At 36.2% G+C, this 25,011-nt stretch overlaps 1 protein-coding gene across 5 annotated transcripts in view; it reads left to right on the top strand.

Moving 5' to 3' along the window:
• Positions 1 to 25,011, top strand: part of PMS1 (PMS1 postmeiotic segregation increased 1 (S. cerevisiae)) — an 89,686-nt gene that overhangs the window by 12,285 nt on the left and 52,390 nt on the right. For 3 of the 5 annotated variants that reach the window (XM_011936464.1, XM_011936465.1, XM_011936463.1), the window contains exons 4-5: positions 9,239 to 9,341; positions 21,510 to 21,673. In XM_011936464.1, the coding sequence (XP_011791854.1) occupies positions 9,239 to 9,341; positions 21,510 to 21,673 (267 nt within the window). The remainder of the gene's footprint in view (positions 1 to 9,238; positions 9,342 to 21,509; positions 21,674 to 25,011) is intronic. The other 2 variants (XM_011936467.1, XM_011936466.1) reach the window with 1 other exon arrangement.

Genomic DNA, 25,011 nt, shown 5'->3' with positions numbered 1-25,011 from the left:
TTTATCATTTTAACTATTTTTAAGTGTACAATTCAGTGGCAGTGGCATTAGCTACAGTCACATTGTCATGCATCTATCACCATTATTCATCTCCACAACCTTTTCATTATTTCAAACTCTGTACCCATTAGACAATAATGCCCTTTCCCCCATCCCCTAGTACTCACTGTTCTACTTTCTGTCTCTATGAATTCGACTATGCTAGGTATCACATATAAGTGGACTCAAAATATTTGTTCTTTTGTATCTGGCCTATTTTTCTTATAATGTCTTCAGGGTTCATCCGTGTTGTGACATGCATCAAAATTTCCTTCCTTTTTAAGGCTAAATAATATTCTATCGTGTGTATATACCACATTTTGTTTATCTGATCTTCCATCGGTGGACACCCGGGTTACTTTCACCCACCTTTGGGCTGTTGTGAATAATGTTTCTGTGAACATTGGTGTACAAGTATCTGTTTGAGTCCCTGCTTTTCTTCTCTGGGGTGTATACCCTGAAGTAGACTTGCTATGTCATATCATAATTCTGTGTTTAATTTTTTGAGGAGCAGCAAAGTGTGTTTTGCATTTAAAAATTGCAAATTGTATTAAAAAAATTAAACGGATATTTAGCTATAGCACTTCTCAGAGCCTTTACTATATTTAAGCACATTGTAAATTTCTGAGGTTGGTGGTTTATATAGGTACTTTTTCCTATACCTACTTGACCATGAAATTCTTTTATTGAGAAAGCATATCATTTTTGTTTGTTTGCTTGTTCTGTGGACTACACTTTGGAAATACCACTCTAATCTCAGTTAGTGAGATTATGCCCTAGAGATGTGAATTGACTTGGTCTAAACCCTACCTAGTTAAGGGCAGATTGGATCTAAGAACTTTAACCTTCTGACTGTGGGTTAGGTGCTCAGTGTCTATGTTCTCCTGAGTTCAGTGCTTGGCACACTCAATTGCATAGTACAAATTATACTACACTGCCTTTGCCCCAATCTTACAACTAGTTTGTGGCAAAGCCCATCTGGAATCTTGATCTCTTCATTTCTGTTATCTCAGTTGTGTTTGATTACATGACTCTGTACTACTTTTTTTGTACTATACTATTACCCTATGGATGTTGGGCTCTTATTGTGTAACATATCTATGTGCCAGGTGACAGAGTGATTGTGAGGGTCTCTTGAGCCCTTGAAATTTGCCCAGTAGCCATGTAAAATCCTTCATTTGTGCTTAGGCTGGCAGACCCTATTTAGGCAAGAATGTTCCAGTACAGTAAAATGATAGGACTTCATACCTGTTGTTCTGGAAAAGTGACACAGACATGAGCTATTGTTGCTGTCTCTCCTTCTGGTCTTTGGACATCTGTTCAGTAGTCCAGTCTTACCAGGAGTAATGATGTATTCTCTAGGTTCATTGTGGTCTTCCCTCAGCCCTTCTGTTTTTGAAGTGCTGGCATAAGATAGTGTAGGTTTTCTCCATTTTTTGTGGCTACGGTTCCAGCTCAGTACAGATGCTGCTTGACTTATGAGGGGATTACATTCCTGATTAAACCTTTGTAAGTTGAAAATATTGTAAATCGAAAATACATTTAATATGCTTAACTTGCTGAGCATCACAGCTTAGCCTTACCTACTTTAAACATGCTCAGAACACTTACATTGGCCCACAGCTGGGCAAAATTACCTGGCAACATAGTACACCAGAGAGGATCTGTTGTTTATCCTCATCTTCACGTGGTTGACTGGGAGCTGTGGCTCACTCACTGCCTTAGCATTGCTAGCGTGTCCACTGCTTTCTACTGAATACATATCACTTCTGTGCCACTGTAAAGTCAAAAAATCTTAAGTAGCACTGTTGTTAAATTGGTGAACATCTGTGTTCAGTTTTTTTACTTTTGGGCTTTTCTGGCTGTGTAACATCATGTCTTAAGTAGGCCAGAAAAATTGCAAAGGAGATGAAGTTTAAGTGGGAGATTTTGCTGTTGGAGCATAGAGGACTAGGGGCCCTTGCTTATTAGAATCCAGATGTTTAGACATCATTAAAGGGAAATTGTTACATGTACTCTTAAAACCGCTGTCCAAAATCTAGCACACTATGTATTTCTCTGTTTTCCTCAGCACTCGCTTTATTTAGAGTTCACAGAGCCTCCAAATAGATTTTGGGGAAGAGTGACTAGAGGGTTCAACTGGACATTATCCATTTTTCTCCCCGAGACTGTAAATGGGAATCCACAACTCTGGATCTTGTACGAAGAGTTTGTTTTTAAAATTGCATGAGGTTTGCACCAGGGAACCTCTGAATCTGCCCATATTCTTTAGCTGTCAGTGACTACTTTAGAAGTTATATTTATTTTCTGTTTTAGAGCATAAGTATTTGATTTTTTTTTAACTGTTGTTCAGACTTGACAGATAGGCTTTACACTTTATTTGGTAGATTATTGTCAAAAAAAGATAATTTGGCATTTCTGTATTTTCTGCAAGATATATGTCACCCTTCAGAGCTGAAATTGGTCATAATTAGCTTTGCCTGCTAGGTGGCAGCACTATACTTGGTTTTTAAAAATAGGTTTTACATGAGCTGTATGATTTATTCAAATCTTCACTGTAGTTCTGAGTTTAGATGGCAGTTTTGTATGTTTTTGTCCATTGGTCACTTTCTATCTTGTTTCCTTATTTGATTACTTAAACCCACTTAATAGGCAAGTTTGTCATTTTGTCTTTGTTTTATTTTGAGGCACTCAAGTGGCCTTAAGTGTAAATAAAATAATTTTGCTCATCAGAATTACAAAAGAATTGTCAAAGTATCACAATAGTGGAGAACTATAAAGTTTTTTTTAAAAATGTTTGCAATGCCAAGCATTTATATTAGAAAATATTAACAGTATTTTATGGAGTTTCCTTTCTTACAAGTCTTTGGGAAAACCACATATAGATGTGTGTGTGTATGCATTTACACACACACCTACACTAACAACACAATGAATTTTTACATATGTATACTCCTGATCAAGATTTAGACCGTAATCAGAACCCCAGAAGGTTCCCTCATACCCACTCCCAGTCAGTACTCCTCAGAGGTAACGACTATTCAGACCTGTCAGCACAGATTAGTTCTTTATGTTCTTGAACTTATATAAATGAAATCTTATGGTATGTATTATTTTGGCACAGAGTTTTTAATGATGATTTAGGTTTGATTGTACCTGAAAACTAAAGGAAATACAGAGCTAGCTGGAAGAAACTTTTATAGTAGTAGGGGACCCTAGTACACTATCTAGATCCCCCACTTCTGGACTGAGCAGTCAGCCCCCAGCTGCCAAGAGTGTTGGTGACTCACCCCTGAGTCTCCATCTGGAGCTTGCCCTTACTGCAGCTGAAGAGAGCTGCCTTACCCAAGTCATGCAGGACAACCTGCATCCAATGAATCCAGTGACTGGTTGAGGGGTTATAAAGGTCCTGGTTCAGGACAACATTGCCCTGTGCCCACTGGTGATCATCCCAGAGAACCCCCCCAATAAACTGCCCGCTCACTAATCTGCATCTCAAAATGAGCTTCATGGATTAGGCAGCCTACAAATGTAGGTCTTCTGTGCTTCAGTCTGTTCATAGTACTGATGAGGAAACTGAGGTCTTTTGAAGCCAAATGCCAAGTCTTCTTACCTCAACTTCAAAACACTGTCTCTCATACTCAAGTAATGTTCATTGTGTACTGCACACAGGGTGCTGTGCTAGGTAGTTGATTTCAGAGGAATTGTACACAGTGAAATATGAAATTTGTAACCTATTCGGGGATACATAGTGTGTTCAAGGCAAAGCCCAGAATTCAGTCCTAATTTCATGCCTTTCAGTAGTGAGTTTTCCATGGTAGGTTATATTACCTCTTTACTAGCATGATTAGAAATGTATTTATAAAGTTTAAAAATACCCCCATATTAAATATTAAATTATTTACAAATATACCCAGGCCTGCATTGCTAAGTTCAATAGATAAGTTGTTAGGAGTAGGTGAGTTGAAACTTATATGGGAGGACTGTGAATAGTATTTGAGAAAAACAGGATGTTTGTTGAAGTCAGTTACATTTAAAAATAAATATTTGAAGTAAGAGTTAATGGGTGCTTTTTGGGAGAAAGGAGTTCATTTTTTAAACTTAATGAGTATTCCTTAACACTCAAAGAATTGAGGTTTCACATATAGAAAAAATATATTTTCAAGACTGGCTTATTTTGAGACTTTTTAGATGAAAATTACAGTGAATGCAATAAAAATTAGTAATTTGGTTATTTTATCTACCAAACTAATTGATGCATATAATTTTAAAGTCATAGGGTTGTAAACCATCCCAGGCTCAGTAGATTGATACATAATTGGGCACACTGTTAAACAGCCATCACCTATAACTCTAGTTGTTGACATTACTTTCTGTTTATTTAAAAATGTTTTTAAGAAGAAAAATTAACTTAGACTTTCAGCAGAATTGACTGGAGAAATCTAAAATACATCTAATTCTGTGTTCTTTATATGCTTGAATGATCAGTTTTCCTAATTTGTCAATTATAAAATAACTTCCAACCTTAAACAGTCCAAAGGAGTAAAGCATTATTTTTGTTTTGTTTTATTTTCTAATTTTTAAAATTTTTCGTAGAGATAGGGTCTCACTCTGTTGTTCAGGCTGGGCTCAAAATCCTGGCCTCAAGCAATCTTCCTACCTCAGCCACCCAAATTGCTGGTAGGCATGAGCCACTGTGCCCTACAGGCATTCTTTTTATATTGACAGAGTAAACTATTGGTATTTTAAAATGGAATTACTGCTTGCATGATCTGTGATGAGTGTATCAGCAACTGACACATTTACTGGTAATGGTTTTCTTGAAAATCGTAACGGCAAGCATAACTTCTTGAAATGTTTGTAGAGCAATACTTTTTGAGAAATTTGTCATCTTCAGTGTTAAATTCCTAGTACTAATTACTAAGCACAGTAACTGGGTTGAAATAGAGATTGTAAAAATCCTGTTTTGACCTTCTCATAAAAATTTTTATAAAGATTATTTGTATATATTATTTCTATCACATAATAAAAACCATAAAATATTTTTCTTTTTAGGTGGTAGTTTATATATGTTATCAAAGAAATGTTTAAGAAACTAACAACATTTTTGAACTGGATTTTACATGGAGGCTGGTTTTAGAAATACAGAAATTTATTTTATTTTATTTTTTTCTTAAAGAGAAGATTCTGAAGTAGGAGTCAGAAGCCTAATTCTAAATCCTGAGTGTTTGAATAGGAGACCTGGCCAAAGGCCAAAGTCAGATTAAGTTTTCTGATAATTTTTTTTTGTTTTCATTTATCAAGTGAGGTTCAAATAATGTCTTGAATATTGTGTACATACACATGCAAGTTATTTCTACTTTGGACTTGTATGTGAAAAGTAGGATGCAGCTGGATAAGATCATTAGACTTGCTTATTCTCCTTTGCAAGTAGTGTTTCACCTCAGCATTCAATGTATACTTTTCTACATTTTGGGGAAATGCCTTCTAAAATGTAATAGCCATTCATAGGTAAATTCCTTCTAATTCCCACCAAATGTCTTCTTTCTGTAGTGTTAGTTCATTTTTTTCTCTCAGAAGAATAAATGTCATCCTCTGCATAACATTTATATTTATAGATTCATTCATCCACCATTTAAATGATTACAGTGTACTGAATGTTACTCTCACCTTGTCAAACTCATTATGCAGTTGAGCCTTGAACATCACCCAGTTGAGGTGCAGACCACCCCCTTCCCCCTCCGCCACCACTTCGCCATGCAGTCAAAAATTCACATGTAACTTTTGACTCCTTTAAAACTTAACTACTGTTGACCGGGCTACTGTTGACCGGAAGATAACATATTTTGTATGTTACATGTATTATATACTGTATTCTTAAAATAAAGTAAGCTAGTGAAAGTAATGTTATTAAGAAAATTATAAGAGAAAATATGTTTGCTATTCATTAAGTGGCAGCTGTTCATTAAGTGTTCGTGTTAAGTAGGCTAAGGAAACAGTAGAAGAGGAGAGATTGGTCTTGCTGTCTCTGGTGGTGGAAAATCTGTGTGTTAAGTGGACCTGCACAGTTCAAACTTGTGGAAGGGTCAACTGTACATAATTTTGTGATGAGATAATATAGGATCTGTAGGTTTGTTTTTATATCACATCATGTTAAGTCTCCAGGGGTTGGAGGAGCAGAATGAGAAGCTGAGTCATTCTGTTTTGAAGATGGAAGTTGGGACTCACTTATTTGTGGGCTCACATGCTATAAAAGGGCCGGGGAAGCCCCTAGTGTCATTATGATGGTTCTAAGCCAAGGACTCCTGACTCCTTTTCCACAGTGTAGGATTGTCTCCTATATTTTTTATAGCTGTGATGGAAGAGCTTTAGTCAAAATATATCTGGGAAGTTTTGAAGCAGTTGTAATATTTTGCTTCCTAAATACAGCTTCCTCACAGGTGATGGAACTTTGTTGAAAGGAGGAAAGCCAGGGCCAAGATCTCCCTGTTGTTAGGCTCCCCATAGTGGGTATCTGAGAACAAGTTTTGCAGTCAGAGTACTTTAATTCGTGCACAATACTTGCACAGGTAGGCAGGCATACTCACACACAGAAAAGAAAACATTTCAGCCATTCAGGCAAAAGTCTGTATTTCACCTGAATCATAAAGACCCTGAGTTTTCAACTCGTTTTTGTGTCAGTGTTCATCTAAAAATTAGCCCCCTCAAAAACTCAAAAGACTTTATCATAATTACCTTAAATGAATTTTTGTCAAGAGGATTTTTACCAGAATTATCAGGATATATTCTAAGTTTTTTCTTTACTTTTTATCTAAACATTGAAGAAAAACTTTTTTTATTAAAATTTAAATGCTTTTATGTAATTTTAATTTTGCAATGATATACTGCAATTTCTTGAAACTCAGTAAACTGGACCAGAGAGTCAGTTTTTAATAACTGATAACTAATATAGCCTCCAAGGTCCTCTAAGGACTTGTAAAACTTTTCCATTTAAAATACTGGTTTTCTTTATTTCTTCTCTTGACACCGGTAGATTCACTCTCTGCCACCATTCCTCAATGTCTCTAGTAAGAATCACCAGTAATGTGTACTGTTAAAGATGCTCCTGATAGTGGAGTTACTGCAGGCTCACATGCTAGGGCCTGCACAGCTAATGAATTCTGAACCTGTGCCCCGTCCAAAAAGAAGTTTCCTGCTTCGGACACAGGGTCATGTGATGAAACGAACTCTCGAAATACAATTCCCTTTCCTTCCTCTGTGGAACAAACACACTGGATTTCATAAATTTATGAGATACACTTATGTGTTTGCTTTATGCTTACTGTCTTAGCCATGAATCGCAAAGCATTTCCTATCTAAATAAATTTTCATAGTATTCTACAAATTGTAATTTGACAAAATTTTAATGTTGGAAAATAGCAGGTTTTTTTGTTTTTTACCTTAACATAAGTGTTACATTATGACCACTAAGGTCTTATTTTGCTTTTTAGCACTTCAGTTTGTTTGCCTAGAGTAGAGTATATATGTTTAAAGGATGAGCAAGTTAATATCTTGTAAGATACTTTGAAGTGGTTAAAACAAAATCCCATGTAACCTTATAAAGTATTAGCATCATCTTCATCTTATCATCACCCTTCCCTTAAAGATGATCTATGTAATCATATATTCAGGACCATCTAGAAGCCACTGGCAGGGTTAGTACTGGAACTGAAAGTTCCAGGGCCGCCTTTGCTCAGTGACACCAACTTTAGGTCAGGTGACTAGTTCTTTGGAGAAGAGAAATACAATTCAGTTGACCTTGGCATTTTGGAAAAGCAATTGGTTAAATGTAGAATTGTCTTTAAAAGGATAATTATGGAATAATTAGCCCAGAAAAGAAAATCTCTAGTACTTTCTGTCCTCTAAATTACACTGCTTTTGAACCATGAAATGTATTTTGGAAGAAGTAGATCCCTTAAGAGTACTCAGAAACTCATAACTTTGTTTTAGGTTCTGCTTTTTTGGGGGATAGTATCACAGTAATAGCAGCTTGACATAGCGCCCCTAGTAACAGTTTCATAGACTTCATTTTCAGAGAGAATCTCATGTCCTCTGATGATACTGTGAGCTGGAGAAGCCATTTCTTTTTGTTGCCCTGATATTCCCTGCATGGTACCAACATGTTCCACAGAGCTGTAGGCCCTACAGTAAATCTGCTTGGTTAGGGCAGGGTGACAGAACCATCAAATATAGACCCACCTGGATTCAGATGAATTCCAGCGGTGGGGTTGGATTATTCTGGTGTCTAAATTATATGGATTTACTTTAGAATATTCAGCTCTTCATATAAAGATGGCCAAGAACGATTACTCCCAATTTTGGGTCATCATTGGCTCACCAGATGTGTGAGGAGGCTACCTTCTTCCCAATGCTTTCCTTACCAGCATCCCCACTCCCTAATTTTTTTTTTTTGTTTTTTTGTCTGTTTTTTTTCCGAACAGTAGCATATTTTACTATTGTTGTACTTTCATACCTACCTCATGGGGTAAGTAAATAGAAAGCTGAGGATGAAGCTAGCTCAAAAGAGGGCAGACACTTTAAAATTTGTATTTCTATGACTAACGTTACCGAATGAAATGTCTTCTTGACTTATGCTTACATGTTTTAAAGATTTTTTAATTAATAAGAAATTTATGCTTAATGAGTTTAAAGCTCAGTTTTAAGAAAAAATATCTGTAAATATATATATAATTTAATTTTTTTGGACCATAAACTTGAAATACAGAAGTGCAGTTTTACACATTATATAGAAGGGGGAGGGAATGATCACTTTACTGAAGAACTATTCATTTACCAACAAATTTATGGAAATAGTCTGTTAAAAAATAAGTTCCCTTAATACAGTTGATGTACTTGCTTTTACAGACATAAGTCACATAATGCATAGAACAAATGGCATTTCAGGTATACTTGTTTGTTTACAAGTGTTTATGAAAGTGAAATACTCAAAACAGTAATTTGCAACGTAAAAAAATACAATCTGGCCTGTTGCTTATTGGTGTAACTCTAAGGAATATTACAAAAGAACTAGTCACAAATGTTTATTAGGTAAAATACAATATTGAGTAAGTATATTATGCAATAATCATTTCAAATCTTTGTTAATGAATCCATCGCAATATCTAAAGTGTTAGTTTTATTAGACTTTTTTTTCCCCCAGGTTTTAATTACAACAAGGACGGCTGCTGATAATTTTAGCACCCAGTATGTTTTAGATGGCAGTGGCCACATACTTTCTCAGAAACCTTCACATCTTGGTCAAGGTAAGAAAGTAGCTTTGTATAGAAACATTCTTTACCTTTTCTGTCTTAATTGTTTCTTTAAAAAAGGAAAAAGTTACTCCGTGAATACAAATGTATTGCTTTGGGCTTGGTCCTGATTAAGGCTAGTTAACTTCCAAGCAAACATTCACCCTTTATTCTAGCCACCGATTTCTTAAATGTTTACCATTGTTCTCAAAAGGAACTGTACGAGAGACTGGACACTTCCATGGACTAGTTACTCTTCTGTAAAAACTAAGAGTATTTATTTTACCAGTGCTGAATCACCAGTGTCGTCTTCATATATGAAGAAGATTAATATTTTATTGAAATATATAAAACATAATTGATTTGGTAATAATGGTAATAAACCATACCATCAAGATATGATTAAATAGATAATTTAAAATACGTTTATTTATAGAAAACTTCAAACATGCATAAGAAGTTACTGTACTTATCACTCAGTTTCAATAATTTATCAACTCATTGCTAAAGTTCTTTCATGTAATGCTCTCGCCCATTTCTTTCCTTTCTATATTTGAAGCAAATACATGTATTATTGTTTCTACTTGTAATGTAGTTAGGGTTTTATATACTTTTATGTAATATTAATACATTTTAATTGGTATCTTATGTTTTTATTCTTTATTTTATTTTATTTTTCCTGAGACAGGGTCTCACTCTGTCACACAGGCTGGACTGCAGTGGCGTCATCTTGGTTCACTGTAGTCTCTGCCTCCCAGGCTCAAGTGACCCTCCCACCTCAGCCTCTTGAGTAGCTGGGACTACAGGTACATACTACCACAGCTGGCTAATTTTTGTATTTTTAGTAGAGACAGGGTTTTGCTGTGTTGCCCAGGCTGGTCTCGAACTCCTGAGCCCAAGTGATCCACCTACCTTGGCCTCCCAGAGTGCTGAGATTACAGATGTGAGCCACTACGTTCAGCTGATAAGTTTTTAAATTTCTCTAAAAACTATTTACTTACAAGGGTAAAAAAGATCTCTTTAGGCTTCAGTTTCACATATTTCCTTTAATCTTTTTTTAGTAATTTCTAGTAATGGGATGATTAAGAGACTATTAAAGTTATCACCCCTTTAGAGACATGTTCAAAATAATTATTAGATCTGAAAAGGGACTTGTGGGTTTTGTTGTTGTTGTTTATCCTTCTGCTTCTCCAATTTGTGTTGTAAATTCTTGTTTAATTTTGTGTTCCCTCATTGTAACTGATCAAAGTACATCCTGTATATTTTCTGTGGGTTTTTTTTCCTTCAGTTTTAATGTTAAATTATTGGATTTTTTTTTCTCAAAAGACTTCTGTCTTCATTTCATGTATAAAATATAAATTTCTTGTATTTTAATACTGGTACCAGATTCTCTCACTTGTTCTCTTATTTTGTAAATCCTTAGCTTAATTACTGATTACTTTTGCCCATTAGGAATTGATATTTTTGCTCCACATAAAGGAGCTAATAGAAACTCCTAAGACAACGCACATTTTTTCCTCATTTATTCAGTTAATGAAAATGAGCTGAAGTCTAACAGCTATTTTATTTGATGTAGAATAATACAAATATTATATAGGTTTTAATTAAAAATAATAGATTATAATTCTTTTACTGTATATCAAAGGTTAAGACAGAGAAAAGGCATTTTTAAAATATGGCTCCTCTCTAGAAATAATCTGACCCCAGTTCTTACAAGTTCAAATTAGGAAACCATTAGGAGATATTTGAGTGGCTATCTAGTAGAGTACTTTGAAGTAATCTAGTTGCCTTATAAAACTTAAAAGAATTTATTTTTATCTTAGTAGTGACTGGTCTAATCTGGATGGCCAATGGTTTTGCATCACTCATACTTCTCATGCTTTTCTTTATTCATCTCCATGGGAACTATGAAATAACAGTCCTTAGATATGGAATCCATCTGATCTTTGCCCTTTTGCTGTTGATTTTCCTTTTCCTGCTGACCTCAGTCTTCTACCTTAAGTAAGTGAGACCAGGTATGCATATTAAGGAATTTCTGTAGTCAACAAGTGAACTTTACTTTCTTTAGTGTATTTCTTTTATCTCAAGAAACAAGAATAAATACTTAGAAGATCCGTAGTTGCAAAACTACTAATTGCTTTTCATAACTCAGTTTTTGCACCTAATTATAGTTGATTGGTTAGGAAAACAGCAGAAAGTCAGTCTTAATTTTAAGTTGTCCTAGATGGACATATTATATATATCTACAAACACTTTCAAAAGCCTTTTATATTTATATTGACTTAGTGCTGATAGTTTTTGAGTGATTGAATCACATACTCACATTTCACCAGCTGTCATTTAGCTTCCATTTAAATATTTTCTGCGTAAGATAAAATTACAGTTCAACCATCCTAATTTATACCTGTACATGTAGGGTTCTTGGACTAATTTCTGCTGTGAGGTAAACATCCCTGCTTAGCATTTACTCTTCATGTCATCTGATATAATGATACCTGTGGGTGGCATAATTGTAGGTACAAGAACAACTTAACAACAAAATTTTATTTAGGTATTGGAAAATTTGTTACCCCTTTAAAAAACATTTTTTTATTATTATTATTATTTTAAGACAGAGTCTCACTCTGTCACTCAGGCTTATTATTATTATTATTTTGAGACAGAGTCCCACTCTGTCGCCCAGACTAGAGTGCAGTGGTGTGATCTTGGCTCAGTGCAGCCTCCACTTCCCAGGTTCAAACAATTCTTGTGCCTTGGCCTCCCAAGTAGCTGGGATTACAGGTGTGTGTCACCATGCCTGGCGAATTTTTGTATTTTTTTTTTTAGTAGAGACAGGGTTTTGCCATGCTGACCAGGCTGGTCTCGAACTCCTGACCTCAAGAAATCTGCCCTCCTCAGCCTTGCAAAGTGCTGGGATTATAGGCGTGAGCCACCGCGCCCAGCCTAAAAAACATATTTTACAGTGTTTTAAACTAGTTTACTAGAAATTCCAGCTCTGGTTTTTCTAGGTGTGTATTTGTTTTATGGATTAATTCAGCCATTTAAAATGATTTATGTGTTTAACAGTATGTCACCCTAAGTTGCCCTTACCTTCTGTTCACTTCCATTTTAAAGCATTTTTTTAAACTAAAAAGAGAAATAAGTCCATCTTTTAAATTATTGTACCAAGAACATGGAGTAAATTATTAGCTTTAGTCCTCTCATCTTCTGTCATCACCTATATTCCCTTTACCCTAGATAATCAGTATTAAGCTTTCCAAATTGATTTACCTTCCTGGTCAAATTCTTTTAACATCTCTCAGTACTCTGCTGTAGAAATTTCTTATATATCAAAAATAGTATTTAAAGGGCTCTGATCATTTTGCTGCTCTTACTAGAGTTTCAGAACATCATGTTCTTTGTAAACTCCTACTGTGTGATTGTGCATGTATTAAAAGATCTTTTCATCTTAAGAATGAAACTTTTATTCCTTAAATATTTTAAGAAAACTTTTTGATATATTCAACTGACCATACCTTTACATTAGGAATATAAATAGCTGCCATTATAATAATTGGCATACCATAGGGTCATATAAAAATATAACATATTACAAGACTGCAGTTTGTTTCTGGTGTTTGTAGGATATGCTAAAGTGAGAGCTGAATGATTTTCTTGTAAAACATGATAGTATAATGGGGCCTCCTCCCTATTATTGGCCAATATTACCTGGTACTTTCAAGGAAGTACATTTCTTTTTTTTTTGTTTTTGTTTTTTTTTTTTTTTGCTTTTTGAGGCAGGGTTCATTTAGAATCAGAAAAGACTTTTCCATAAGTATGTTTTATTCAGACATATAATTCTCATTAATAATTCTCAATTGGCTGGGCGCAGTGGCTCACGCCTGTAATCCCAGCACTTTGGGAGGCCAAGGCCGGCAGATCTTGAGGGCAGGAGTTCAAGAGCAGCCTGGCCAACATGGTGAAACCCTGTCTCTACTAAAAATACAAAGAATTAGCCCGGCGTGGGGGCAGGCTCCTGTAATCCCACTGAGGCAGGAGAATCGCGGGAGGCAGAGGTTGCAGTGAGCTGAGATTGTGCCATTGCACTCCAGCCTGGGCAACAAGAGTGAAACTCCATCTCAAAATAATAATAATAATAGTTCTCATTTTACTTTCAGAGGATATTTTTAGGTGCTGAGCAATAATTTATCAATATACAGATTAGGTATAATGTGGTCTTCGATATATAACATATATTTAAAAATCAACAGATATCTCTTTTTACTTTCATATACACATTTATATTTTGCCCTTGTGATTTCTGTCTTCCTTCTGTCTAGAGCTACAGTGCATGCCATTATATTTGTCATCTAGGAACTTACTGACTAGTGGGGAACACAGGTGAGTGAATAATGACAAAATGAAGCCACTGGCTGCCTAGAGAAAGGTTAGCAAGTTTTTCAGAAAAGGTGACGTTTGAGTTGGAAGATGGTAGGAGTTTGAAGATGATAGATAAGACATGGAGTGTAACCTTTCGGCAAGAGAAAAATAATGGATACAGAGTTTCAAGAGACCATTGCTATCTGCATAGCAATGAGGGGGAAAAACATAATTTTAAAAATTTGTAGTCTTTAAACTCATTGAAGAACTGTGTCACAGAAAAGTTTAAATGGACAAAGCTCACAGGAGAAAGACTACGTCTTCCTAGAAAAGAAGTGCCTGGTGGCCATTTACATCGGTGGGAGCATTAACTGAGTCATAGGTGGATAAAGGAGCAAGCCTTCTATAAATAAGGGATCTTTTATGGTACTCGGAGAAACCTGCAGAACTTTTAATATCCCCTTGTGGGCTGACATGACAGATTAGAGTATGGGATCCTCAAACAGAGCTAGTCCGACCCCCACACTAAATCTCAGCAGGACTTTTGTTGAGTAAAAAGTGATAAAGAAAATTGGGACTGAGCTAGAGAAAGAAGGATCTTAAAGCCAGAGGAGAGACCTGATTCCATGTTCAAGACATTTGAAACCAAAGACATTTGAACTGGAACTAAAAGGTTTAACTCAGATAAACTCCTAGAGTTTATCTTTGAAGAGATACATTATTCACTCTACCTGCTTGGCAGGAAACAAAGCACTTTCTCTGGGAGAAAATATTTCCTTCTTTGGTATCTATTGTTCTTTTGTACACAATGTTTGGCAAAAATAAAAATTTTGAGAGACTTGAGGAAAGGAAAATGGGATCCATAATCAAGAGAAAAAATAGTGTAAATAAACTCACCAATAACCCAGATGTTTGAATTAACAGACAAAAACTTAAAAGAATTTAGAAGAAAAGATGGTCAAAATTGGTAAGAAGATAGCAAATTTCAGCAGAGAAATGGAAACTATAAAACTAAATGAAAATTATAGAACAAAAAAAGTACCATGTCTGAAGAATTAATTGGATGGACTTATTGGAGTCAGATCAATAAAAATGACATACAAACAGAAGCACAGAAGTAGAATGGGAAAAGAACATCAGAGACCTATGGGGCAACATTAAATGGTCTAACGTACATGTGACTGAAATCTCAAGAGAGAGAATGGGGCAGAACAAAATCTGAAAAAGAAAAGAAGAAGAAAAATGTCTGAGAGCTGGGCACAGTGGCTCACACCTGTAATCCTAGCACTTTGGTAGGCCAAGGTGGGCAGATCACTTGAGGTCAGGAGTTTAAGACCAGCCTGGCCAAAATGGTTAAACCCTGTCTCTACTAAAAATACAAAAAATACCCAATTATTTTGTGTTTTGGCTCATGCCTGTAATCCTGGCTACTTAGGTGGCTGAGGCAGGAGAATCTCTTGAACCCAGGAATTAGAGGTTGCAGTGAGACAAGATTGTGCCATATGCTCTAGCCTGGGCAACAGAGTGAGACTCCTGTCTTCAACAACAGCAACCAAAAGAACTAATAACAAAATTAAGATTAAAAAAAGAACATGTCTGAGAATGTGCCAAGATTTTTGAAAAGATAACAAAGCCACATACCAAAGACAGTGAACAGAACCAAGTGGAATAAAAATAAAGAGAACCACAGCTAACCACATCATAATTGAATTACTGAAAACCAGTAATGTGTTGGACAGGAGTGTTGTTAAGGCAGTGTATTATACTTTAATTGGAAGTGTTTTTTCTTTTTTAGAGATTCATAAAAGTGTGGTGCTATTTACAGCTTTCATGAAATACTAAAAGCAGCCAGAGGAGAAAATACATTGAATTCAGAGGAACAACAAAAATAATGACAACTGACTTCCCATCAGAAATATAGAAGTCCAAAGAAAATGGAATGACATCTTTTAAGTATTTAAATTTTTCAGCCAGGTGCCGTGGCTCACGCCTGCAATCCCAGCACTTTGGGAGGCTGAGGCATGCGGATCACCTGAGGTCAGGAGTTCAAGACCAGCCTGGCCAACATGGCGAAACCCTATGTCTACTAAAAATATGAAGATTAGCTGGGTATGGTGGCACATACCTGTAATCCCAGCTACTCGGGAGGCTGAGGCAGGAGAACCGCTTGAACCCAGGAGGAGGTTGCAGTTAGCCGAGACCACGCCACTGTACTCCAGCCTGAGTGACAGAATGAGGCTCTGTCTCAAACAAAACAAAACAAAAAACAAAATTTGATTTAGACTTCTATAACCAGGAAAAATACCCTTTAAAGAATGGGTACAAAGTGAAGGCAATTTCATACAAATAAAACAGAGAATCTCCCATGATGCACTAGAAAAAATACTAACAGGATTTTTAAACTGAAGGAAAATGATTCTACATGGCAGCCTGAATCTGCAAGAAGGAAAGAAAAGCACTAGAAAATGTGTGGAAAAAATGGAAAGACAGAGTATTTTAAAAATTCATTTTACAAAAACAAAACCAGTATATGTGGAGTTTATCATACAGAAAAGTAAAATGCATGACAAAAACTTTACAAAAGGTAAGAGTAAATGAGGTACACTATTATAAAGTTGTTACATTGTGAAATATAATTTATTTCACGGTAATCAAGGTAGACTGATAATTTAAGAATTTATGTTATACTTTCTAGAGTAACCACTAAAAGCAATACAAAGTTACATAGCTAAAAAGTCAATAAAGCATATAAAATGGAGTACTAAGAATGACATGGCAGAATTCAGTGTGAGGATTTTGGAGTAGTAGAAGCAGGAGGTTTAGCTTAGAAAATGGTAGTGTAAGTGTTAGATTATGAAGGGCCTTTTATATCATACCAGGTAGTTTGTACCTTACCATTATGAGCCACTGGAATTTATTTTAGGCAGAGGATTGATATCATGTTATTTACAAAATTAACTGCTAGGGTTAATATTCTGTTATTTACAAGATTAACTGGTATTTTCTACTATAAATTTTGTCTTACTTTAAGATACTGTCTTCAACTACTAGGGTTTGAGGGGAGGGAAAGGACTTGACATAAATTGGAGACTTCTAGGATAGAATAGATAGACCTATAAGACTTACCTAATATTGCAGTAAAAAGTAGAGGGAAGAATCGATTCTGTCTGTAGTATCTGCCTTTGGAAACAATTGGATGTTGGTGTTATATGAGAAAGGAAGGTTAGGTGTAGTATCAAACCCAAGGAAGAAGATAATGAGTTCCAGCCTGAGTGTGGTTGATTTCATATACCTTGAGGATAGCCAGGTGGAGATAATGAGTGAGCTTCTGTCTATAAAACTTGAAAGAGTTGTGTAGGTCTCAGATATGTGTCTTAGTTAACCAATTTTAAGATGTGCATTTTGTCACACTTGACGTCCCTGAAAACAGATTGTGGCTTATAATTAATGGCCTCCCAAACTCCTTTTTGGAAAGGCAGCAGTGTTGGATGTTCTTATTGTTGTATCAATTGAATTTTGTGCAATATTGATAATTTGTGTGTTGATTGGAGGAATAAACAACTTCATATTTTATTGCAAGAAATGCTTTATGAGACTTAAAAAGGGAAATAGTTACAACTAAATGAAGCTGTGTTAAGTGCCAAAGGATTGCTGTCATATGCAAAGCATTGAGATTGATGGCACCAGAAGAAATTGCCATATTCATGGGAGTAAAGAAATTTCAAAGCAATGAGAGGCTGATGTGACCATTTCATGTGTTACACGGGACTGTTGTTAAGGCAGTGTATCGTAGTTTAATTGGAAGTGTTCTTTTCTTTTTTAGAGATTCATAAGAGTATGGTGGTGCTTACAACTTCCATGAAAAGAATCATTGGCATATAGGTAGTAGTTGAAGACACGAGAATGGAGGAAACATCTAGAGGAACAAAGAATGAAGTGAGGTGTCTGTGAATAGGATCTGGTATGGATTCTGGTGTGTGTGTATTTTCCATTTAGCAGTAGAGGCAGAATGCATACCTACTCTGACTGCTAAATGCATGCACTTCTTGATCTTCATCAGCTTCTGCTCCAAAATTTGTCAGTGACCTTTTTACTTTCCTAAGCCAAAGAATAGTAGCACCAAAGTGTTACTAGTGAGAAATACGATGGTGTTCCAAGGAATTTAATCCTGCCATTGGAAGTGATGCATACAGTTAAGCCAAGGAAATGCTCTATATAAAAATAAAGGAAGACCTCCCCCCCAAAAAAATAATCGTTAGTAATGTTACATGCTGATGAGGCACCAGATCAAGAAAAAAGCAGGAAAACATCAACTATGAGCAAAATAGGAATATTGCACTTCCTTTAGTATTTTTCCACAAAAATCTTTTCCCCCATCTTGTTTTATTTTTTTCTTATAGTAAATTTCCTTTCAAAAATTACAAGTACTATGTGTCTTTCATAAATAAATAATTCAGACAAATACAAACTTTATTACTTTCTCTTATTTTCTTTCTTCAAATATTCATTTAAGACTTTTTGTTAAATGCCTACAGATTATTCGTCATTGTTTAAGGTGCTAGGGATATAATGGTAAACATGGTAGTCCTTTGCTCTCATACTTGTATTCTAAGAGGCGAAGCAGACAAAAGTTTTTTCAAGTAGTGACATTTTCTAAAAAGAAAGAAAACAGTTCCATTGTAGAAGCAGCAGCCTTGGATAGGGCATTTAGGGATGGATTTTCAAAAGATATGATACTCTGGGCCAGGCACTGTGGCTGAAGCCTGTCATCCCAGCACTTTGGGCAGCTGAGGTGGGCAGATCATGAGGTCAGGAGATGGAGACCATCCTGGCTAACGTGGTGAAACCCCGTCTCTACTAAAAAAATACAAAAAATTAGCCGGGCATAGTGGCGGGTGCCTGTAGTCCCAGCTACTCAGGAGGCTGAGGCAGGATAATGGCGTGAACCTGGGAGGCGGAGCTTGCAGTGAGCTGAGATCGTGCCACTGCACTTCAGCCTGGGAGACAGAGCGAGACTCCGTCTCAAAAAGAATAAAAGATACTCAAGCTGAGATCTCAAAGAGTTAGCTGTGGAAAGGTTGACAGAAGAATATGTACAAAGGGTCTGAGGTGGAAACAAGTCTGATGTGCTGTAGGAACAGAAGGAAGGACATTCGTAGGAGAGAACATAGCCATGGACCAGGTTGTATAGGACCATGTAAGCTTTATACCTCTTAATTCCCACCCCTTTTCTCCAGTTGACCAGTGTTACTGATATAGTTTGGCTCTGTGTCCCCACCCAAATCTCCTCTCAAATTGTAATGTCCATGTTTTGAGGGAGGGACCTGTAATACCCATGTGTCTAGAGAAGGTGGTGATTGGATCATGAGGGTGTTTTCTCCCATGATGTTCTCATGATAGTGAGTTCTCAGGAGATCAGTGGTTTTTGTAAGTGTTTGACAGTTCCTCCTTCATGCACTCACACTCTCTCATGCCACCTTGTGAAGAAGGTGCCTGCTTCCCTTTCCGCCATGAATGTAAATTTCCTGAGGCCTGCCAGCCATGTGGAACTGTGAGTCAATTAAACCTCCTTTGTTTACAGATTACCCATTTTAAGTTATGTTGCAGAGCCCACCCACATTAGCATCTTCTGTTTACAGTCAAACTTTTAAGATGCTTTGCACAGCACATTTATTTTCTCATCTTGTTGTCATAAAATGTCTTTTTTTTCCCCCCTTAGAAACAGGGTCTTATTCTGTCACCCAGGCCTGAGTGCAGTGGCACAGTCATAGCTCACTGCAGCCTTGAACTCCTGGGCTCAAAGGATCCTCTCACAGCCTCCCAAGTAACTAGGTCTATAGGCATGTACTAACATGCCAGGCTAATTTTTTATTTTTTATATTTAAAGATGGGGTCTCACTGTGTTGCCCAGTTGGTCTCTACTTCCTGGGCTCAAACCATCCTACTGCCTAAGGTTCCCAAGTAGTTGAGATGATAGGTGCAACCCGCCACACCTGGTGAAATCTCTATTTTGGTATTATAGTCATTTGATTAGAGTTTATCTTGTCTTATTTTCATCAAATACATTTGGGTGATACACTTCTGGATCTTTACAAGTCCAAAAATGTCTTCATTTTGCCCTATACCTATCTTAACTGGCTGTCAATTTCTTAATTTCTTCTTAATAGTTAGTAAATTGTTTGCCTTCTAGTGTTATAGGTGAGAAATTTGATGTTAGTCCTTTCTTGTAAGAAACTTGTTCTTTCTGTATGACAAAGTTCGTAAAATTCTTTTCTTGTCCTCAAAATTTAGAATTTCCAGTAGAATGTAGTTTCTTTTTTCTTCCTAAAATATTCCTCCTAGTAATGAAGTAAGCTCTTGAAATTGACACGCCTTTAACTCGAAAATTTTCTTCTAGTATTTATTTAATTACATCTCCATTTGTTTCTTTTTCTCATTTTGGAACTTTAAAACTACTAGTAATTTCATTTTCTCCTCTTGGAACTTTAAAACTGCATAAAATTTTACACTACAGTTTCAAAGTCTTGTATGTTCCTTATGATTGCCATTTTCTTTATGTTTTTGCCCTGTGTTATAAGCAGTAGGACAAAAATTGACCTTTTGCAGCAACTTTAGCCTTTTTGACTGATTCACGGTAATAAATATATTTTACATAGCAACCCAGTTCACACATAGCTAATCAAAACAAAAATGTCATGACATAATATTTCTCCTAACTATAGGTGATGCACTCTATTTTCTGTTCTAGTTTATTCTGTCTTTTTATTCTATTTTAGTTAAAAAGAAAAAAGATGGTAGTTTTTAAATACTAAATCAGTGATTCTCAACCAGGGCAACTTCGTTTCCCAGGGAACATTTGGCAGTATCTGGAGATACTTGATTGTCACAACTAGGGAGGATGCTACGGGCATCTAGTGGGTAAGAGGCCAGAGATGCTGCTAAATATTCTACAATGCACAGGACAGTCCCCCACAACAAATTACCTGGCCAAATGTCAGTGCTGCCAAGGTTGAGAAGCACTACACTATAAATTTATTTCATTACTCCTCAGTGTAATGATTCTCTACTCTGACTATACATTCATAAGAATCACATGGGGAGGTTGATTTCTTAACTCTGAGATTAACTGGTGACTAGTAGTTTTTTAATGTTTTAAATGTTTTGTTTTTCAGTGTTTTAAAAATATGTACCATCGTATATGTTATGACAAACATTCAGTCCTAATTTTATGTGGCAGTGGTGTTTTTTTGGGTAAAAGCTAGTGGTTAATCTGATAGTTCAGCAGTATAATTTTTACACCTTTATTGAACTTTCCAGTTAAACTATAAGTTAAAAAAATTCTTCTGTTAGATTATCCTGTGTTTTTGAATGTTGTTGAAAATGAGGTAAATTTAACTTGGTTACTAGACATTATTTCAGGTAAGAATTTCCAGTGACATAAGGTTATTATATAAACTGTGTAATCTTGTATCTCCTGTAGATTATATTTTAAAGTCCAGAATAAGCACCATTCCCAGGTAGTTTGCACACCAGCAGATTTCGTATGATACTGCATTCTTGTAAGCCCGTGTTTCTATGTGGTGATAGAAGTAAGATTATGCTTGTTTAGACCACATAGAGGAGGTCATACTTCATAGGTCAGTCTTGTTACAAATAGAAGAGTCTAGCATGGAATCAGAGTATTTGCAAAGTTGAGCCTTTGGGTTTCTGGAATTGGAGAAGACCTTCAGTTATAGAAGGGGTTAATTACAAATTGTATTTGGATTTGAAGATCTGTGACGTTCCTTCCAAATCTAAATATGCTTTTCTCTTGTCTGTCAACAGGTACAACTGTAACTGCTTTAAGATTATTTAAGAATCTACCTGTAAGAAAGCAGTTTTACTCAACTGCAAAAAAATGTAAAGATGAAATAAAAAAGATCCAAGATCTCCTCATGAGCTATGGTATCCTTAAACCTGACTTAAGGATTGTTTTTGTACATAACAAGGTAAGCATTATTTTATTTTTATAAGTTTCTGGGTATATGATATAAATAAATGAACAGTGTATACTTTCTAAATCCGTTAAATATGGGCTATGACTAAATGTGTGCCCTCACAAAATTTTGTTGAAAACCTAATCACCGTGTGATGTTATTAGGGAGTGGGGCTTTTGAGGAGTGAAATTCATGCCCTTAAAATAAAGGAGATCTCAGAGGGCTGCCTGCCTTCTGCCGTGTGAGGAGGCCACTACATAGTCAGAGACACCGTCTATGAACCAGAAAGTGGGACCTCACTAGACCGCAAGTCATCTGGTACCTTGATCTTGGACTTCTCAGCCTCCCAAATTGTGGAAAATAAATTTATATTGCTTATAAGCTACCTAGTTTATGGTATTTTGCTACAGCAGCCCAAAGATAACATGTGAAGAGTCTTTTTTTCAAAATGCTAGTCCACATTTGTCTAGTTTTATCTTTATTACATAAAGAGTGTCTATAATTGGTTGCCTAATATGTGTATGATCTGATTGAACCTTTCATTTCTTAATCTCTAAAATCAGGGATTCCACCAGCAGATGTTTTTCATCTAAGAAATGGCTTGAGTGCTTCCTTTTATCAGGTGCTATGATAGATTCTGAAAATACGAAAAACGAGTAAGACTGGTTCTTTTCCTTTAAAGACTTCACAATTTAGTGACATTTTTTACCCTCTACATTGTTTATTCTTTGGAAGAGTGTGTGTGTCGGGAGAATACAAGTATAATTTTGTTACATGGATATGTTGTGTAGTGGCGAAGTCAAAGCTTTTAGTATATCCATCACCAGAGTAACATACATTTTACCTTTTAAGTAATTTGTCATCATACACCCTCCTCCCTGTCTCACTCTTGTGAATCTCCATTGTCTGTCATTCCACACACTATGTCCATACTTGTGGTTTAGCTTCCACTTATAAGTGAAAACATGCAGTTTTTTGTCTTTTTTCTGTATTTGTCTTTTTCTGAGTTTCACTTAAGATGACTTTCAGTTCCATCCTTGTTGCTACAAAAGATGTGATTTCATTCTTTTTTATGATTGAATAGTATTCCACTGTGTGTACATACACATTTTCCGTATCCATTTATATGTTGATGGCACTTAAGTTGATTCTATATCTTTACTATTGTGAATAGTGCTGTGATAAACATATAAGTACAGGTGTCCTTCTGGTATAATGATTTCCTTTGGGTAGATACCCAGTAGGGAGATTACTTGGTCAAATGGCAGTTCTATTTGTAGTTCTTTTAGAAATCTCTGTACTGTTTTCCATAGACGTTATGCTAATTTACATTCCCATCAGCAGTGAGTAAAGGTTCCCTTTTCTCTGCATCCTCACCAACATCTGTTATTTTTCATCTTTTAATCGTAGCCATTCTGACTAAGGCAAGATGATAATCTCATTGTGGTTAAATTTGCGTTTTTCTAGTGATTAGTATTGTAGAGCATTTTTTCATATGCTTGCTGGCCATTTGTCTTCTTTTGAGGAATGTCAATTCATGTCCTTTGCCCACTTTTTAATGGGATTATTTGTTTCTGTTTTTGTTTTTTGAGCTTCTTATACCTTCTGGATGTTATCTTTGTTGGATACATAGTTTGCAAATATTTTCTCCTATTCTGCAGGCTGTCCGTTGACTCTGTTGATTATTTCTTTTGCTGTGCAGAAGCTTTTGAGTTTAAGGGAAACTTCAGCTCCTTTCTTTCCATTTTCAAAGCAGGGCTGATAAGAGAAGGTAGTCATCTTGTTGCTTGTGAATCTTAAAGGAAAGAAAGGTTTGTATATTTTCTAATTATTCTGTTTATCTGATGAAATTTCACATGGGTATCCTGCAGGAAAGCGAACTACACAGCAATGTGGAAACCTGATGGGGAATAGGGAATTAATATTTATTGAGGGCCTACACAATGCCAGGACCTGTGCTAGGTGTATTAATTTTCTGTAATCCTCACAGCAACAACCAAGTGATGTAGGGATTATATCAGTTTTGCAGTTGTTCTCTGAATGGAATTCAGATAGGTTTAATACTTTGCTCACTGTTGTGCAACTAGTAAATTGAGATGGGATTTGAAACTTAACATGCCTTCAGAGTGCTTACACTCTACTATGTTCTTTTCCTTTTTTTTCTTTCTTTTTTTAATTGAGAGGGTCTCATTCTGTCACCCAGACTGGAGTACGGTGGCATGGTCACAGCTCACTGCAGCCTCAGGCTCAAGCAATCCCTTCCACCTCAGCCTCCTGAGTAGCTGGGGCTACACATGTGTACCACCATGCCTGGCTCATTTTTAATTTTTTTTTTTTGTAGAGATATGGAGGGTCTCCCTGTGTTGCCCCGGCTGGGCTCAAACTTCTGAACTTTCAAGCAATACACCCTCCTTGGCTTTCCAAAGTGCTGGGATTACAGGTGTGTGAGCTACTATACCTGGTCCTTTTTCCTATTTTAATACTACTTTACATTTATATAGTTTTTTCCCAGGTTTCAGAACAGTTACAATAACTTTGTGAGATAGAAGGCATTATCTCTGTTTATATGGGGGAAGTTAAAGCTCAGAGCAACTAAAGAAATTGTTTTATATTTTACAGTAATAGTGCTGAGGTAAGAACCTTTTTTGATCCAGTTTTCTTATTGTCAGGAAGATTCTTTATTAAAGCCATAGTAGAATGTTTTTGATCGAAATCTTTGATCATTTAAAATAAATAAAATAAGAATAGCAACCTATTCTTGTTGGCATAGAGCTCAGCCAAATGATACCTTGAGATCCCTTCCAGCGCCACCATGCTATGATTCCTTAGGATGTTGGTGGATGGAGGCTCATCCTACTAATAAAAATAACTCTATGACTCTGGATCCAGAGGATATTTAGTAATAAAAAGTTTGTCCCCAAATTAATAAAAGACCAACATTAGAAGGAACATAATAATTAGGAAGGAAAAACAGTAAAAGGTAAAATATAAAGAGAAATAGGAATTATGTATTTGTAAAAGAAAAGTGGGCTGAGTGCAGTGGCTCACACCTATAATCCCAGCACTTTGGGAGGCCGAGGTGGGTGGATCACGAGGTCAGGAGATCGAGACCATCCTGGCTAACACAGTGAAACCCCGTCTGTACTAAAAATACAAAAATTAGCCAGGCGTGGTGGTGTGCGCCTTTAGTCACAGCTACTCAGGAGCCTGAGGCAGGAGAATCACTTGAACCCAGGAAGCGGGGAGGTTGCAGTGAGCCGAGATCGTGCCACTGCACTCCAGTCTGGGCTACAGAGGGAGACTGTCTCAAAAAAAAAAAGAAAAGAAAAGAAAAGTGAGTAGAAATCTTT

The sequence above is a fragment of the Colobus angolensis genome, unplaced genomic scaffold (assembly GCF_000951035.1).
Source record: "Colobus angolensis palliatus isolate OR3802 unplaced genomic scaffold, Cang.pa_1.0 Scaffold153, whole genome shotgun sequence".
In the NCBI taxonomy this organism is placed as follows: domain Eukaryota; kingdom Metazoa; phylum Chordata; class Mammalia; order Primates; family Cercopithecidae; genus Colobus; species Colobus angolensis.
Note: the sequence above shows the minus strand (reverse complement) of the source record. Positions and strands in the feature narration are given on the sequence as shown.